Source organism: Lactuca sativa, chromosome 8, assembly GCF_002870075.4.
Source record: "Lactuca sativa cultivar Salinas chromosome 8, Lsat_Salinas_v11, whole genome shotgun sequence".
Lineage (NCBI taxonomy): Eukaryota > Viridiplantae > Streptophyta > Magnoliopsida > Asterales > Asteraceae > Lactuca > Lactuca sativa.
In genome coordinates this window covers 74080583-74099822 of record NC_056630.2, presented here as the reverse complement: position 1 = coordinate 74099822, position 19240 = coordinate 74080583, and the positions used below count along the sequence as shown (strand labels likewise).

Here is a 19240-nt window from a genome sequence, read left to right as displayed (position 1 = left end):
AGAACTATCTAGTTGATTTGGTACATATTCCTCCGCAAAGGATCAAGGTTATCGTGGGCATGGATTGGTTAAGCCCTAATGGGGCAATGATCGACTGTGAACAATAGTTAGTTCGGCTTCAGACCCCAAGTAGGGGAGAGATAGTAGTTCATGGGGAGAGATCTCAGCGTGGCCCAGTTTTGTGTTCTGCAGCGAGGGCAAAATGTTATCTTGAGCAGGGTTGCTCCGGTTATGTCACCTATATCATGTATACCCGGAATAAGGGTAAGGTGACTGTGGATGATGTGTTGATTGTGCATGATTAATTGGATGTATTCCCTGAGGATTTTCCTTGAGTGCCTCCGAAGAGGCAGGTTGAGTTCAGTATTGATCTGGTTCCAGGTGTAGCTTCGATAGCCAAAGCACCATATCAGTTGGCTCCTCCTGAGATGCAGGAGTTGTCTACACAGCTGCAGGAGCTTTTAGACAAGCGATTTATTCGACCGAGTAGTTCGCCTTGGGGAGCACCTATTTTGTTTGTGAAGAAGAAGGACGTGTCTCATCGTATGTGTATCTGACTACCGGGAGTTGAATAAGATAACAGTGAAGAACCGTTATCCACTTACGAGGATTGATGATATTTTTTGACTAGCTTCAGGGTGCATCTTGGTTTTCCAAGATTGATTTGCGATCAGATTATCATCAGATGCGGGTCAGGGATGAGGATGTGCAGAATACAGCTTTTCAGACTCGGTATGGTCATTATGAGTTCGTGGTGTTTCCTTTTGGGCTCACCAATGCTCCATTTGAGATTCAGAGTTTTCTTGGCTTAGCTGGTTATTATCGGATATTCATCCAGGATTTCTCGAAGATAGTTGTTCCTTTAACCCGACTGACCAAGAAGACGGTTACATTTCACTGGGCGCCTGAGCAGCAGGCAACTTTCGAGACTCTGAGACAGCGGTTGTGTGAGGTGCCGATTCTGACCCTACCAGAGGGTGTTGATGATTTCGTGGTTTGTTGTGATGCTTCGTTCACATGTTTAGGAGCAGTGATGATGTAGAGGGGTCACATGATCGCTTACGCTTCAAGGCAGCTGAAGCCTCACGAGGCGAATTATCCAGCGCATGATTTGGAGTTTGAGGCCATGGTTTTCGCCCTCAGGATTTGGCGGCATTACCTCTATAGGGTCCATTGTACTATTTACACAAACCACAAGAGCCTGAGGTACTTGATCGACCAGCCGAATTTGAATATGAGGCACCGTTGATGGGTGGATGTGGTGAAGGATTATGAATGCGAGATCGTTTATCACCTAGGGAAGGCCAATATGGTGGTTGATGCTCTCAGCCGCAAGGTGGTCGCAGCTTCGATCAGAGACATATGTTTGAGGATGACCGTGATTAGTCCATTGTTGGAGCGGATTCGTGAGGCTCAAGTCAAGGCTATGAAGGAAGAGCACCAGAAGAGCGAGTGCATTGTGGGTCAGGTGACTTCCTTCAATTATGATAGTCATGGATTGTTGACTTTAAATCGACGAGTTTGGGTTTCATATTACGGCGGTGTACGCCGGATTTTATGGAGGATGCTCACAAGTAAAGGTTCTCCCTTCATCCCGAGGTGACGAAGATGTATAGGGATCTTCGTCTTGACTATTGGTGACCCAGCATGAAGCGGGTGTTTGGTTTTTATTCAAAATTCCGGTTTCACAAACGGTAAAAAACGGAAACAGAACCTTTAAAATTGTTGAATAACACTAAAATTATTTTACCCACCAATGATCATTTTACAAGAGTTAGAAAGATTAAAACAACCATAGAAGAGAAAGCATAACAACGTTTGAATACTTTGATCCTCATGGGAGGTTGGAAGTTGATGAAGACGGAATTAAGCACTAAATTAAGAGCTCTCTAGAAGTATCCACCAAGCAAGAGCAGAACCATCAAAACATGCTAGTATATACTTGTATTAGTTGTTCATAAGACTTAAAAATATATAGCAAATATATAGTCTAAGGTGAAGCAACTAAGGGACTTTGTATAACATCAAAATGCAAGAAGGAAAGATGGAATAAGGGCTTGTGTTGAGAGAAAAACTTAGAGACACACTTGAACAAAAGTTAGAACAAGTATATTTACAGAATAGTTAATTTCAAAGGATCTAAAAGCTCAACAATAATATAGTTAGATAGTTAGAGAGTTAGTTATGGAAAGTAAAGAAATGTAAGTGACAACAATTGTTATATCAAGAATACACTTAAGCTGATTCATAACAAGGAATGCATTCAATCCACGTTAATAAGGAAGATCAAGCTTAGTGATTAAGTCTTAAAGACTTGCTCTAGAGAGAGGTTACAATCATATATGTTTTAGTAAGAAGTGAAGAGTGAAGAGTGATAGAATGATAACTTCAGAAATTGTATTCAGATAGAATGCATAAGTTATCAGCGATGTTGAGATATTTAATACAAGAGAATAAGTCTCTATTTATAGACTTAGAACTACACTAGATTACAACTCTATAAGCAGTCGTGCAAGGCATACTGGATAATAGAGTGTATTACATAAAAGACAAATAAAGTAATCTAGCTAAGTTGACTGCGGTAGCTGACTCCGGGTGCTGATGCGGTTGCGATAGAGAAATGGTTGCGGTAGCTAAGTTCAAGAGGGTCACTTTCATGATTCAACAATTTCCCCCTAAATGACCTCTTTAACTTTGGTTCAGCTATTAAGTTTGAGGAACTTGATCAAAATCTACCAAAACTTCTTGACGTTTTCCAGCCATGTGATTCTTCTTGTAATCTCGAACTTGACTTCTACGGTAGTATGATTCGATTTTTCAACTACGGTCCGACAGATGTCAAGTTGCTTCTTGGGCAGGCAGTTCATGGCAGTCATTGGAATGAAGTATTTGATGTTATCAGTCTTCCTTTTGAATATGATTCCAAGTTCAGGAAAGTTTGTTGCGCTTAGAGATCTTTCTTGAAAGCCTTCGGTAGGCATTGGCACAGGTTCAAGAGGTGGGAGATCAAACTTCTTGAGGATGGTGGGATAGATATCTGCATCTATCTTGGCAAAATCACAAACCGTATCCCTCAGAAAAGAGTTGGCTTTTTCAAGCGCTATCTGCATTTTAGGATGCTTCTCTGATTTGTTTTGGAACACCCTGGCAATGAGGAAGATTTCTTCCGAATTCATACAAGGAAAGTCTGCCTGTATGCGGATGTAATCATGCTCCCCTCTGGTGAGGGTATACTGGATGAAATCGGTCTTCATGAACTTCTGCATTTTGTAGTTCTTGACTGCGGATGGTCTATCGTTAGACCATATTTTGTCAATGGAGGAGACGTGCTTGGCATAGAAACGATTAAGTCTTTCAAACTCCATTGGCAGTCGTTTGTGGGCAGGAAGGCTGCAGTCAAATGGCTCAAATACTGCAAAGTGTTTGGCATTGGGAGAAATTGGAATATCCTAGTATCCATCAGTAAGGGGTTCAGCATATGTGAGGTGTGGTGTGTAGTCTTCATCCAATAGCCTACGGTGCGGATTGACCCATGAATTAATTAAAGATTCATCTATCATAGTGTTGAATCCGCATTCTCTCCAAATTAATTCTACCGGCTTGGCTGTTTTCTAATCATGCTTTCTTTGGGTTGTGTCAGGGAAGTCTGTGGAGCTTGCAGATGACATATTCTCCTCAAGATTTTTGAAGTGAGAAGGAGTCTCAGGCTTTTGGGAGTATGCTTTTGAGGTGAACTGGGAGGAGATGGAGTATGCTGAGATGGTTGCGGTGAAGGCTGGGATGTGGGAATTTTGTCAGTGATGATGGGGGGCCTCTGATGAATGGAAGTATTAGAGTGATGGACTTCTTCTTCTTCTTTACGTCCCCCTCTTGAGGAATTCAGCGCAGGTGATTCCTCAAGTCATTGCTTAAGTCCATCCACTTTGGCAAAAACTTCTTGGAATTGAGCTTTTAGGATTTCTGCCAATTGGGAATTGTTTGGAGTGGAGGAGCTGAAGAGCAACTTGTGGATTTCTTTGGTAAGCTGGAGGATCTCAGGGCCATGGAAGTTGGAGGAAAGGGATTTCTGCAGTCTGTTGATGGTTTCTTGAAGAACAGAGATAGTGGACTCATAAGCAATATGAGTCTCATCTATCACTTTCTGAGAATGAGAAGCTTGATCCGCGATGGCTGCCTGGAGATCCGTTTTGATTGCGATCACCTCCGTGATGAGACGTTCTGCCGCAACCATGAATTCTTTTTGGTCATCCTTGCGGTTGTTTTCAAGGGACCGGATCCCCATCTCTACGTTAAGAGAGATGCGTTCAGAAGCCATGCATTCCCTTATTTCCAGACGCTCTATTCTTTTAATCAGTGACTGAGGTCCTGGAGTGTCTTCAGGTTACGGTTGAGTAGGCTTGACCGCAGCCAAGATCTGATTGACTTTGGCTTGAAGACTCATGAACTCCTTCCGGGTGACAACATTCTTCTTCTTTTTCTTCTTCTCTTTAGGCTTGGAAGTCAAATGTTGAGAACCACTGGACTCCTCTTCTTCTTCAAACATCATCAGGTCATCGTCGGAAGGGTTTGGCTTGTTGACCTCTTGGATGTCTTCATCATTAAAACGGAAGGTGGGAGCTGAACTGAGTTCGATTGCGGGCTCTTCGTCTTGTGATGGATTGAGTGTAGGAGAGGGTGATGGGATGGAAGTTGGAGTAGGAGGAACTTTGGAGGTACCTGCGGCTGCACCGGAAGCTTGTGCTTTGAGAATTGTTTCTTCCATCTCATCCATCCAGTTTTGAACTTTTTGAATGGTGGCTACGGTATTGGCATTACTGATAGCATTTGCCCAATACCTAGCCACGGACTGGATCTCCTGTTCTTTTTGTTGTTGCTGCTTGATTTGTTGCTCCTTGCGGGCTTGGAAAGCCCTTCTGAATGCAGCATACTTCTTTTGTCTGATTCAGTTACAGGATTGTACTGTAACCATGAGTCATTGGATGCATCACCGTCAAATCCTGAAAAACGCACTGAAGTGACCTTCGGGTCCATAGATCCTTGCACATTTGTGCTCGCCGTGCCTAAACCACCTGTAAGAGATGAAAGCATAGTAGGATTTCCTGAGCTTCCTCGGTCTCCTTGAACCGTGGTCAAGTCTGGCCACGGCTCAGTTCTGGCATGGGCGAAAGAAGTGCCCTGCGGATGGGAAGGTGTTTGTAGTGTTTGAGTGACAGAAAGAAGGATGGAGTGCAACTCCTTTGGAGAAAAGAAATGCAGTCGGGAGGCCCTGGAGACCTTAGAGCGTGAACCAGTGTCATCCTCTTGGGAGTGCACTGGGGGGGGAGTCTCCACGTAGATGAGAATTAGACTCACTTTCTGAGTCTGACTGAAAAATGATGGTGGTGTTGAATGGGTCTGCGGCCACCCCAGGGACTACTGAAGCCTTTTGAGAGGCTTCAGCATCGGTTCCGTCACACATATGGCTAGAGGTATCAGTTGTGTTCCTTTTCTTGAGGATAGAGATCGGTTGCCTGTCCTCATCTGAATCACTACTAGATACGGTTTGGGGAGGTTTGGTTTTACGTTTCTTGGTGGGTGCGGTTTGTTTAAGAGCATCCTTCTTGGGTGTTCTTTGTTTCTTCTTGGATGCCAATTTCTTTCTTCTTTGAGAAAGATTGGATATTGTAGTGGCAGAGGGGACTGCGGTACCCTCAGGGTTAATGGATGCGGATGGATGAGGCGGGGTAGAAGGGTATGGGGCAATACCCTCTGTAGCCTCAATGTGGTCTGAGACATCAGCAGTCTCAGGACCAAAAGAAGAGATGATATGAGTCGGAAGCCTGCGGATCGGTCCAAATAGAGTTTGATCAGAAGAAGGTTGTACCTTTTAAGCTCCTTAGTGACGAAGAAGTTGATGTCACTACCCATGACTATTCCAGCGTCCGCATGTAGGTCTGATATGCAGAAAGACCAGAATCTTGAAAAAGTGAGCTCAGTTGGGTTCTCCTTCGAGTGCTCCTTAGAAATGTACAGAAGGAAATCGTCCCAAAGAATTTGCCCATAGTTGACATCTTGTCCGATGAAGATGCTCCATACCAGTTCCAAAAGCTTTAGTCCCATATTGTTAATGCCTCCGGTTCTGTCGGATAGGCAGCGGATGACAAAGCGACACACAAACTGCCAAACCGCAGGCAACTGATTCTTTTTGAACTCACCAATCCCTCGAATTGGATTTTGATTCCCCATCTAGTAGAGTGCGGATGTGACGTCAGCCATTGATGGTGAGAAGATTTTAATGGAGGGATGAACTAGAAGGTTAATGGCTGAGAGGAACTTTTCTTTGGACAAGATGACCAAAGAATCGTTAATGAGATTGAGATGAACTTCTTGGGGGTTTTCCAGTGGGCGATAAGTAGAAAAAGCACTCTTGAAGAGAGTAGAAACTGGAACAACGCCTGTAAATACATCAAATGGACCAAACAGAGGGTGGTTCTTGAGAAACTTGATCATGAGCTTGATGGGAGCATTGTATGATAGATGATCTTAAAACACTACTCTGAAATTGCTTGATGAAATTGTTTGGAGAGTCTGAACCTGTTGGATTCACCGAACCAGAAGCCTTGGATTACTTCTTTGATACTCCTGATTTCACCATTGTTGAAGTTTGAAGGTGTTTGTAGAAGAAGTAGAACACAGAGTTCTTGATGGTTCTGAGAGGGAATGATCGATATCCAGAAAGCGTAAAGTGAATTTGGGGAAGAAGATGGGTTTATAAAGGGGGGTAAAAAATGTTTAACCCTAGGTAAATGGTAAGAAAGGTTAAAACGTCGATTGGGGTTTTGGGTGGAATCTATGAATTTTGGATTAAATCTCAGCCACACATAATTAAAATGGGTTGTAAAAGATTTTAGGAGATTTCCAAAAGGGGTTTGCATTTAATGTAAAGTCAGAAGCATGTCAATACGTTAGGTGATCATGGGAGGATGGGAGAGGAAGTTGTAACGGATGAGACGTGTTAGGGAGAGGAAAGGACAAATTAAGGATGAGTTTATTGGAAAAACGTTCTTTTGGTCATCATCCCTAAAATAGGTCTGACAAAAGGATTATTCAGAAAGAGAAGGTGACAATTTCTAAGGGAATGTTTTATTTTATTTAATGAAGGATCATTAAATAGCACACAAAGATTCACGGGTTGATAAAACAGTTGAGAGATTATCACTACGATTGCGGATGAAAACTTCATTGCAGTTAGGAATGTCATCGCGAATGACCAAAGTAAAGACTACAGTGAGAAACTGAGAGAAGCACTTGTGCAAAGATTAGTAATAACAGACCATAAAGACCCATGAGAGATATGTATTACATATGGTTTTGGTACCTAGTCTGCGGTACCAAAACCATCTATCATATGTAATTCTCATTTAGAACCGCAACGGAGACCAAGGATGGTCTGCGGTAGCTAACAATTCAAAAAGAATTGCGGGTCTGGATTCATCATTCCTAACATTTGCAGGAAGGTGTTAAGCTTTGTGGAGTTGAGTGCTTTTTTGAACACATCAGCAATCTCTTCATGAGAAGGAACAAAGATGAGTTCAATATTACCTTTCAAGATGTGGTCTTTGATGAAATGATACCGTAGTTCAATATGTTTGGTCTTGGAGTGCTGAATTGGATTGTGAGAAATAGCAATAGCACTTTCAGAGTCACAATAGATCGGTATCCGCAACATTCTATAACCGTAGTCCATTAGTTGAGTTTTCATCCAAAGGACTTGTGAGCAACAGCTAGTTGCAGCCATATACTCAGTTTCTGCTGTAGACAGAGATACACAACTTTGTTTCCTTGAAGACCAGCTGACGAGACGTTCACCCAAAAATTGACATCCACCTAAAGTGCTTTTTCGATCGAGCTTGCATCCGACATGATCCGCATCTGTGAAAGCTTGCAGGATGAAGTCATTGCCTGCGGGGTACCATAGACCAAGAGATTTGCTTCCTTTCAAGTACCGTAGAATCTGTTTGGCTGCGGTCAGATGAGATACTTTTGGGTCAGCCTGATACCTTGCACATACACCAGTTTCAAAGACAATGTTTGGTATGCTTGCGGTGAGGTACATCAAAGAGCCTATGATACCTCTATAAGTCTTGTGATCCACGGATTCTCCTGAGGGATCAGCATAGATCTTATAACCGAAGGCCATGGGGACCTTAGCAGATGAACAATTGTCCATAGAATATTTCTTCAATAGTTCAGTGGTGTATTTCTCTTGATGAATGAATATGCCTTGCGGTACTTGTTTCACTTGAAGACCTAGAAAGAAGTTAATCTCTCTATTCATGCTCATTTTGAACTTGTTGGTCATGAGCTTAGCAAATTCATCCACCATGCCTTGATCAGTCAAACCGAAGATGATATTGTCCACATATATTTGTACCATCATAAGGTGGTCACCATTTGCTTTTCTAAATAATGTGGGGTCAATCACTCCTCTTTTGTACCCGGATGAGACGTGGAATTCAGAAAATGTCTCATACCATGCTCTTGGGGCTTGCTTCAGACCGTAGACTGCTTTTTCAAGCTTGTAGCAGTGGTCAGGGAATTCAATATTTTCAAATCCTGGAGGTTGTTGAATATAAACCTCCTCTTTTATTTCCCCATTGAGAAAAGCACTTTTAACGTCCATCTGGTGTACCTTTACGTTCTTGTGGGCTGTGTACGCTAGGAAGATCCGAATGGCTTCCATGCGTGGTACCGAAGCATATGTTGCATCGTAGTCAATACCTTCAAGTTGACAATAGCCCTTTGCAACTAGCCTTGATCTGTTTCTGACTACCGCACCGGATTCATCCAGCTTGTTTTTGAATACCCATCTAGTGCCAACAATGGAGTGACCACGTGGCTTCGGAACGAGCTGCCACACTTTGTTTCTTTGAAATTCTTCAAGATCTTCTCGCATTGCGGCTATCCAGTCCGGTTCAAGTAATGCTTCTTTGATTGTTCTGGGCTCTACCGAGGACATAAATGTTGCATAGTGGCAATGATCAGATAGGTCCTTGGAAGATCGAGTCTGGATACTTGCGAATGGGTTGCCAATGATTTAACCTGGTGGGTGGTCCTTCGTCCATACATGTAGACGAGGATGTAGATGATCAGTAGCTGCAGTAAAAGGAATATCTTGAATATCAGGAGAATCTTTGGTTGGAGAAGGCAGTTCCCTCTAGACTTGAGAACATCCTGTTGAGTCATCTTGATTTGTTGGAACGAAAATAGAGTTTTCTTGAGCAGTTGGGAAAGGTTCCCCCTGGGCTGCGGATGGGAGTTCCTCTGGAACCTGAGAAGGTTCCCCCTGGACTGCGGATGGGAGAGTGATAATCCTTGGATCGGTTCCAGTGTCAATGTTCTCTATGAGTTCATCATCCAAATCCGAAGACACGTTTGATGATAATGCTTCTTTGCGGGCAGGAATTTGAACAACATCAAGTATTGGAACCTCGACGGTTGCGGCTAGATCCGGAGTAGAGCTTTCCCCCTCAACTGGAGAGGTGGAAGTATTGATAGATACTACTTCAGATGAAGATGGTCCAGAACTATCAGCGTGTTGTTGTTGAGCTACGGGAGACACAAGGTCTTCAGATAGTTTTTCCGTTTCAACAGGATCGAAAAGATCATCATAATTGACTTCAACTAGATTTAAAGGTCCTGAAGAGGCAGGAATATCACATTCCATGATTGCGGTGGTTTCAGTGGATGGAGGGGCGTCACGGATGTGTGAATCATCAAATTTCACATCGAAGATTTCAATGATTAGCCTTGTACGTCTGATGAGCACTCGATAAGCAACCTTTTTAGTGGAATAGCTAAGGAAGATGCCTTTATCAGACTTCGGTGCAAACTTGTTGAGTTTGTCTCTGTTGTTGATCACGAAGCATCTACATCCAAAATTATGAAAGAAGTGAACATTTGGCTTGCAGTTGTTAAGGCCTTCATATGGTGTTTTATTGAGGCGTTTGCACACAATGTTTCGGTTTTGGACAAAGCATGTGGTTGCTACAGCTTCAGCCTAGAAGTAGAGAGGAAGGTGGGCGAAGTTAAGCATGGATCCGGCTGCTTCTACTAGTGTGCGGTTCCTTCTTTCTACTACACCATTTTGTTGCGGTGTGTAGGGTGCTGAGAAGTTGTGAGAAATGCCCTTGGACACCAAGAACCTGTTGAGAAGATGATTAGTGAAATCGGTTCCATTATCATTGCGGAGGTGTCTAACTGGAAGCTTGATCTGTAGTTCGATTTCTTTGATGAAGTTGATAAAGATTTGCAGTGTCTCTGATTTGAGTATGAGGAAGAAGACCCATGTGAAGCGTGTATAGTCATCAACAATAACCAGTATGTATTTCTTGTGGTGGAGACTGGCTACGGTTGATGGACCGCAGAGATCAATGTGCAATAGCTCCAATGGTTCATAAATAGAAGAATCCATTATCAGAGGGTGACTTGCTTTGGACTGCTTACCACATTCACAAGTCGGACAGAGAGTGTCATTGCTGAATTTGAGAATAGGGAGACCGCAGACTAGTTCTCCAGTGACTAAAGTGTTGATGTACCGGAAGATGAGATGAGCTAGCTTGCGGTGCCATAGCCAGCTGACTTCGGATACAGCTTTGGACATGAAACACAACTACGGTCTACCAATGATTAGAGATACATCCAAAGGGTACATGGTACCTTCGGATCAGGATTTGATCAGGCATGAGCTCCTATCACTTGTCATTACGTAGCAAAACTGATCATCAAATTCAACACGATGTCCTGCTTTACATAGTTGGCCAACACTAATGAGATTGTGTTTAAGGCTTTCTACATAAGCAACCTTCTGAATGGAAAAGCTCCCCATAGTGAGAACACCGTAACCTCGGATGACACCATTTGCATTGTTACCAAACGTGACATTTCCACCATTGCATATAGGCCTGAAATCCCGAAGGTATTCTAACCTTCCGGTCATGTGCAAGGAGCAGGCACTTTCAATTAACCATTCTTCTTCTTGTTCCTCCTTGCACATAGCCTGAGAATTACACGGTTAGTTTAGGCATCCAAACTAGTTTGGAGCCTGGGACAATTGATGTGTTTCTGAATGATGCATGGTCCGAGGTTGCAGGGACAGGTCTCTTGTCAACTTTTAGTCCTAGTCCTGGGTGTTTGTTCAGATTTGGAGTGATGTGAGTTTTCGAAAAAAATACGAGGTTTCTGACTGTGATTCGATTTGACATGAGATAAAACCTTTTGACAACTGCACTGACATTTACAAAAAGAGATTTTGTCATTTGATCTGACACTATGCTTGGTCAGCGGTTTATAGGATGAATTGGACTTGTTACCAGTCCGAGGTGGGTAATTCCTGACATGAGTGCTGTTTGGTTTCTGAAAAGTTTGTTTTGAACGAGGTTTACAACCTGTAAATCTTTGAGTCCCTTTAGGTGGATTTGGTAAGATACCCTTCCAATTGTTGAAGTTTTGACGTGATTTTAAAAGTGTTGGAGTGGGTAAAATACCTTACCATTTAGGATCATTTGAGGAATAGACCTGAAAAACATAGTTTCGAAAAGACTTGACACTTTTTTGGGTTTTGTCAGAAGTAGTAGGAATGACTTTTGAAGCTGAACTTTCCTTTTTGTTTGTTTTCTTGATGGGAGAGTTTTTTGAAAGGTAGTGTGTGAAGACAAATTTTTCTGGGCTCTTGGATTTTGGAAATCTGATATGTTTCTTATTTTTTGAAAAGGTTTGTCTGTTTGTGCCTCGAGATCTGATTTCCTCTTTGAAAGCCTTTTTTGCCAAAGATTTTGGTGAACCGCAGTCATTGTTGTTCAATTGCGGTTTCCTGGAATTTTTAGAATGATTTTGAAAATGTGGGCTTGAGTCATCAAAACTTGAAGATTCTGGCATTTGAGAGCATTGACCTACTTCAAAATTTTCTATGGGTAATTCATGAAATATTGGTTGAAGAGTTACAGTTCCTTGAACTGATGACTGCGGTAGGGATAACTTGACTACCGCTGAGTAAGTCTTAGATGAGACTTCGGTGGGACATTTGTGGGACATTTGACTACAGTAAGAGACACTACGGTCTGAGGACAAAGACGGAAAGTCTTTTGAGACTTCGGTGCCCTCAACAACAATCTATTCATCAACTACGGATGAGGTTTGAGAATTTGGATAAATGGTGTCACATATAGGAATTTGATCACATGTGTGACCCGAAACCTTAGGCACAATTTCCTCAATGACACAATTATTGCTTAGATTGTGCAATCTACCGAAGTGAGTTTTGATATCTTCGGGAAAAGTCTTGTCATTGACAGGGAAATGAAATTCTCTATCTTGAGGGACATACAGTCTGTCTTTGTTGAACCGGGGTGAGGAATCCATAGCGGTAGGATATCCATTCGACCAGCCCCAATTGTATGTATTGTCCATGGTTCCATTGTTCACCAAATTTTCAATAGCTTCACTTTCATTAAACAATTTTTCAATTAATATATTTAAGCGTACAATTTCTCTCTGAGCTAAATCTCTCTGGTTCAAAGCTATCTCTAATTGGGTTTCACTTAACATTCTAGCATCTTTTTCTAACTCGAGATCCTTCTCTAACATAGCCATCTTAAGTCTTTTGTTATCCAGTCGTCCTCTCACGTGAAACATCTATTAGGACGCAATGTTCTTCTCATCTAAGGCCTTATTATAGTCTGTAAGGACGGCAGCAAAAGTGTCATTAAGATCATCTATGTAGGGTTGACAGTCATGCATGCTATAATTTAGAGTTTGGATCATGCGTTTTATCTGTTCGAAGATGCTTAGAGTTCCATCCTTTGCCATGTAGCAGTAGTTCTTGTTCAGCATTGAAGACTCATCATCATCTGTCGTGGCCAGCATGCAGATTTTCCCTTTTTCTTTGATACTGCTGATGGCCTCTTCTTCATCTCCGGATGACCAAACTTGATGGTCTCTTTTGACATGGGCCACGTATGCCCTTGCCTTTTCCTTTTCTTCCAACTCTTGAGCCATTCTAAGGTAGAATGCTCTGTCTTTGACTACATTGGCTTTAAAATCTCTTGCAAAGTGATTTTCTTTGTTGCATTTATGACAAATCAAAACATCAGTCTTATCTTCTGGGGGAGTACCAGAGTCATTGGTCTGAGGAGACTGCGGTACCTCCTTTGGTTGATTATTCTGAGATTACGGTGGTGGATGAGAACTTTTAGGATATCGAGGATGGTTATTCTGGGAACCGAAGTTATGGTTGAATGGAGGTTTGTTGAACTGCTGATTCTTGCGGAAGGAAGGAGGTAGTATACGTTTGACTTTTGGCTAACAAGAGCAATAGCCTTATGAAATTCTTCTTCATCGTCATATTCTAAGTCAGCTTCGTATGACTGTGGTGGAGTGTCATACGATAAAGAGTAAGGTGACTGCGGTGGAGCTTGTGCTATAGAAGCAAGTGGTCCTCCGAAGTCGGCACAGTCTTTGAGTACGGTTGATTCTTGTGCTTGAAGCTCTCCATAGAGCTTGTAGAGAGACAAGGAGTGAATCTTTCTATCACCTTGGACTATCATCATAGCCGTAGTCCAATGTCTTCCCAAACCATTAAGAAACTGAATTGGTTTCATGGTTACTGCGGATGGTGCCCGCATTGGATAACTTAGTGACTATTAGGTTGAACCTCTTGAAGGAGTCTTCCAAACTTTCACCAGTATGAGCTTTGAAGTTGTTGAACTCGTTGAGTGAGGTAGTAAGCTTCTTGTCTTGTGCTTGTTCTGTGCCTTCGTACAGATTCTTGAGAACATCCCAGATCTCTTTTGCTGATTTGCAATTTATGATAATATCGAAGTTATCAGGAGCAACTCCGCAGGAGATTTCATAAAAAGCAATAGCATCACTTTCCATTTTATCGAGATCATCCTTGGTGGGACAGTTCATTGCTGGTTGACCTCCTCCTAGCCTGGTTGCAGTTTCGTCAATTTGGACTGGTGTAAGGACTGGAACATGTGGTCCTTCTTCCACGGATCGCCATACATCTCTTCCCAGTCTTCTTAAGTACCTCTCCATTCTTTGTGACCAGTGATGTTATTCATTTGCTACCAGTATTGGGGCTCGATTAGAACCACTAACACTGTTGGAAACATTCAGAGATAACGATTATGCCATTTGAAATTGTTTTTTTAAGAAATGAGCTTTAGTGGTATAGAAGGCTCTTTGAAAAATCATAGTTTCGATATCCAAAAAGCAACCACTTTGGCTCTAATACCAATTGTTGAGAGAAAAACTTGGAGACACACTTGAAAAAAAGTTAGAACAGGTATATATGCGGAATAGTTAATCTCAAAGGATCTGAAAGCTCAACAATAATATAGTTAGATAGTTAGAAAGTTAGTTGTGGAAAGTAAAGAAATGTAAGTGACAACAATTGTTATATCAAGAATGCACTTAAGCTGATTCATAACAAGGAATGCATTCAATCCACGTTAATAAGGAAGATAAAGCTTAGTGATTAAGTCTTAAAGACTTTCTCCGGAGAGAGGTTACAATCATATATGTTTTAGTAAGAAGTGAAGAGTGAAGAGTGATAGAATGATAACTTTAGAAATTGTATTCAGATAGAATGCATAAGTTATCAACGATGTTGAGATATATAATACAAGAGAATAAGTCTCTATTTATAGACTTAGAACTACACTAGATTACAACTCTATAAGCAGTTGTGCAAGGCATACCGGATAATAGAGTGTATTACATAAAGACAAATAAAGTAATCTAGCTAAGTTGACTGCGGTAGCTGACTTTGGGTGCTGATGCGGTTGTAGTAGAGAAATGGTTGCGGTAGCTAAGTTCAAGAGGCTCACTTTCATGATTCAACAGCTTGCAAATTCCTAAATTTGGTAACCCCATTAAGAGCTTTATGCTCTCGGTTTTACTCTTCAAAGGGGAAAGGTATTAAGCTCAATAAGAACTAGTCGCATTTACTTGCAAGACAAATCTTTTATCCACCATCCAATGTAGACAAAAGATGTTGACATAAAGCAAAAGCATGGATCATCTTTCTAACAAGTATGGGATGTAGAATAAAGAAAAGAAAAGAAATCTTGCCCCTTTTGAGAGCCATACATGAAATTATGGTCATGGGGACACAAAAGTGACGTGCTCCTTTCTTTATTCATAAGTAGTTAAAGGTATACATATATAAATCCAATAATTTAAAAATGCTATCCTTTATATAAATGATTTCTAACATATGTGTATAAAATATATATAACTAGTTATATATAAAATTATCTCTTTTGTATATAAGATTTTCTTTTATATATAAGTAAACTCTATCTAGTTTATTAAGATATATATATATATATATATATATATATATATATATATATATATATATATATATTAAATAATCGTACTTTATGATATATTTCATAAGTTGTTATTTGTCCATGAAATAATAATTTTCCTATTAAATATAAGTGTTGATATATTTCTTAAAAATCAAATTATACTGATAAATAATCAATTGAAGGTAACATGCTATAAGGTATGACCCTATAGGATTATATGTTATTAGCTATATCATTCTATAATGACTCTTGGGCATACTCGATATTTCAATCTCCCACTTGCACAAGACTCTTCATAGATTGATGTAGACAGTGCTAAACGTCTAGCAACATTTCACTGCCCCCAATAACAATTCACGAAGAATGTCATTCATCAACATCCAATTCCCAAAAGCTCAAAGACAAATTTATGTATTAAGGTAATTTTATCAATTTTCCCTTTGTTACAGACATCCTGTTGAACAGGAGCCTTGGATCGCAATCAATCTCTCTTTTAATTCAACTTTGGGTAACGTGCGTTAGATGTCTAACTCTCAACACATATGATGAGTTAAAAACTCTTTAGATCGATTAGATCTTTAACATGTAAATAAACACAAACAATAAAGACTGAAACACTCAATGAATCAATCTGTATGTCGAATGATTAAAAAATAGTCACACCTCATCAAAGCTCGATTAAGAACTTCCACTGTAGAGGTGAGCTAGGGTTTACAGTACACTTAATAAAATAATAATGAAAGTGTTAATGATAAGATTGCATGCATGAAACTTATATACAAAACCCTAAAACAAAACACACGGCTAGACAGGCCCAAACCGGTAACAAAACTGGACTAATAACCGAGCCCAAAATACAACACAATAGACCCAACAATATCCCCTTTTGCGTCAATTGCGGCGAGACTTCACTTCGGTGGAGGTTGAGGAGTTCGCTTCACAACCTTGAATAACCTTGGTATGATGGAAAGTAGAGTCTGTCTGAAAGCCATATACCATTGAAGCATATTTGAAAATATCTTCATGTCTGCCTCACTGTTTTGATCACACTCATGGATAATTTCAAGAACGTGCTCCAAGCAGGAATTAAAGAATATGTGTTTATCAACAAGAGCAAATAGAGACCATTGACCCTCACGTCTAAGAAACATAACAATCTGAAACTCTGGGTCTATTTTACCCTTCACCATCAGCTTAATGTCACCTGCCTTCCCGATTGGCTTGATTGAGGGCTTCTTTCGTATAGCAGTGGCAATCTCCTGATCCATCTTTGCTACTTCATGAATGTAACACGCCAGAATACGCTTGATGTGACCTATAATTGGCTCATACTCCTTTGGGTTGGAAAGTAAGATGTTGTTCAGGAGAATCCAATCATGTGGATTCAGATTCGGTAAGTCAGCAAGAGAGATCGTATGAACCACACCGTCTGATCCTCGAGTCACTTTGAGCTTGATATTAATGAACTTCCCTGCTGGAGTAGGTTTCAGTACTTTAACTATTGTGATCTTCTTGTTACTCCAAGTCAGGTACTGTGGTTGAGAGAACTCATGAAAGCCTTACGAGTGATTGTCATATCGAATTAAGAATCTTTAGAATTCTCAGCATCGAATGAAAGAACAGGCTCTAGCCAATGTGAGCTTGGAGCTTCAATTACCTCCTTCCGAAGCCTTTCCAACGACCACAGAGAAAACTTCAATTTCCTTTGTTTAAGCAGATTCACTTCACTCTTTTCATTCTCCTGATTAATAGCTTCATTAACTCTTTCTTTAATCTCTTGAATGTTGGGCTTGACTTTGTGATAACTTGATTTAGGAGTCGATTCTTCTATAACAGCAACATCATCCTCATCCTCATCATCATCATCATCATCAATGCCTTTTCCATTATCTTGTATACCAAAACCCGAAACTTATTTCCCCTTCGGTTCAGTAACCACCTTCGGTTGTTGTGGTTTTGGTTGTTGAGATGAAGGCTTCTTTTCTTCTCCCCCTTGTTGCGGAGGGACAATGGACTCCAGAACACCCTTAATTTGACTTAGAATTTCAAGAGCATGCCTCAACTTCTCAGCCAAATGATGTCGAACCGAGATCGTAAGAACTGAATCGTGGGCTTCGAGAAGATGTAGAAGAATCGAGTGTACATCACCAACTGAGCTTTTTACCACAGACTGCTCTGAACGCAGTGCTTCAAGTTCCTTGTTCGCTTGAGTGAGCTTCAAAGTCTGGTTTTGAGTTGAGTGGTTTTTAGAGCAAGTTCATCCATCACTCTGCTTTCCAAGGCAAGATATGCCTGAAGTTTATCCTAAAACTCAGAGATAGATACTTGATGCTTGACGTGATCAGAGGTTAGATTCTTTCGAAACGTCTCAAAATGCTCTTTCTCTTGTTGAAGAGATTGTGTTAGGGTCTGAACCAAGGCATTGACTTTGTTGGCATTTTGCTTAGCAGCAACCTGTAAAGACTCAAGAAAAATATTAGTATTATGAATTAGTTTATCGAATTTTTCGGTCGCATCGATGCAGACTTTTGTTGAAGCATCAATAACTGAGGTGGCGTTGGTGATTGAAGCTTCGTCTTCCTTAACCTAGGTGGGCAACATGCCTTTAATAGCAGACTCAGAAAGAGAATCCTGAGTAGATGAGGAGGCCATAAGCTTGTCTAGCTTTTCATTCAGCTCCTTGAGATGCCACATGGTGACAGGGGCATCATCATCATCATCATCATCATCATCGCTTTGCAGCCTGTAGGGGCTATAATAGAAAGAGTCAAATTCAACTTCCTCACCCCCAAGAAGTGTGGCGCTTCTATTGATGGTGTAGGAGAGAGATGTTTTGAGATAAAGGGGTTTCAGCCACTGAGGTATGAACCCCCGTATCAGATATGTTGGCACAAACCTCGGGTTCGGTAGTATGGGTAGCAGTGACGGTGGTTGCTTCAGAGAATATTGGAGTTGGAATGGGAATAGTTGTTGTGGGTTGGGAGGTGATAACAGGTGGGATTTGAATTATGGATATTGGGATTGATATAGGTGGAGGTGAAGGTGGGTTAGAGCGAACTGGTACCTCATGCGTAGGAGAAATGGGAGGTGTACCACCACGGACCGAACCTTCATCGTCGAAGTCATAACTTTTTCTTTTCGCTTGGTGGAGTGTTCCGTTGCAGATCTAAGGGAGTGTAGTCTAAATCACTAGTGGAAACACGTCGTGGATTCTTGGCCATTTTCTTAACCTTTCTCTTCTTCGGTTGAGAGGGAGCTGCCATCTCAGACTTTCGCTTCTTTGGAGTAGTCACCGTGGACACTTGACCCTCCTTCTCCTTCTTTTTAAAATTAGGCTTTTTGCCCCTTTTGGCTGGTTTATCAGCTTCCTTTAATAACTTGATCATCTTCGAAGTTAACTCCCTTGGCTCGGAAGATGGAAGTTTCTTGTATTCTTGGAATAGTTTGCTTGCATCAGCCACACAAGCATACATAGAGGCTGGAATAGACCCGTTGAAGGGAAACTTGAAGGGATCGGTGACTATGATCTTAGTCGTATGAAAAGTAGCGATCGAAGAAAGTAATGAGTCTGCCATAATAGGAACGTGAAACCTTTCCATAGCCCAATGAGTAACGATAGTCCAAAACCTTCCACATGAGATTTCAAAATGACGCGAAGCTAAGGAGAGACTTTGCACCAATTGAATCCAAAGAACAGATCCATAATCCATGTTAATTCCAGATTAAAGAGCATAGGGAAGGGTCATGATAACCTTGCTAGCCCCATCTGAACCAGCAACCCTCTCAGACAAGACTTTGAACAGTAGAGTGAAGAGGCCATTCCATTGAGAAGGAAGGCAAGACTTCTTGACTTTAGTTACTATCGTGAGGAGTTCCGTATA

General features: G+C 41.2%; 2 protein-coding genes across 2 annotated transcripts; both read right to left on the bottom strand.

The window, feature by feature from the left end:
- Positions 1–6225: 6225 nt before the first annotated feature.
- On the bottom strand, positions 6226–8935 carry LOC111900586 (uncharacterized mitochondrial protein AtMg00820-like). The gene is made up of 2 exons (XM_023896466.1): positions 8761–8935; positions 6226–6434 (listed from the first exon to the last, which is right to left on the bottom strand). The coding sequence occupies exons 1-2, from the start codon at positions 8933–8935 to the stop codon at positions 6226–6228; spliced, it is 384 nt and encodes a 127-aa protein (XP_023752234.1).
- Positions 8936–16941: 8006 nt separating this feature from the next.
- Positions 16942–18934, bottom strand: LOC111900585 (uncharacterized). Its single transcript, XM_023896465.1, has 3 exons — positions 18489–18934; positions 17963–18102; positions 16942–17237 (listed from the first exon to the last, which is right to left on the bottom strand). The coding sequence occupies exons 1-3, from the start codon at positions 18932–18934 to the stop codon at positions 16942–16944; spliced, it is 882 nt and encodes a 293-aa protein (XP_023752233.1).
- Between the last annotated feature and the right edge of the window lie 306 nt (positions 18935–19240).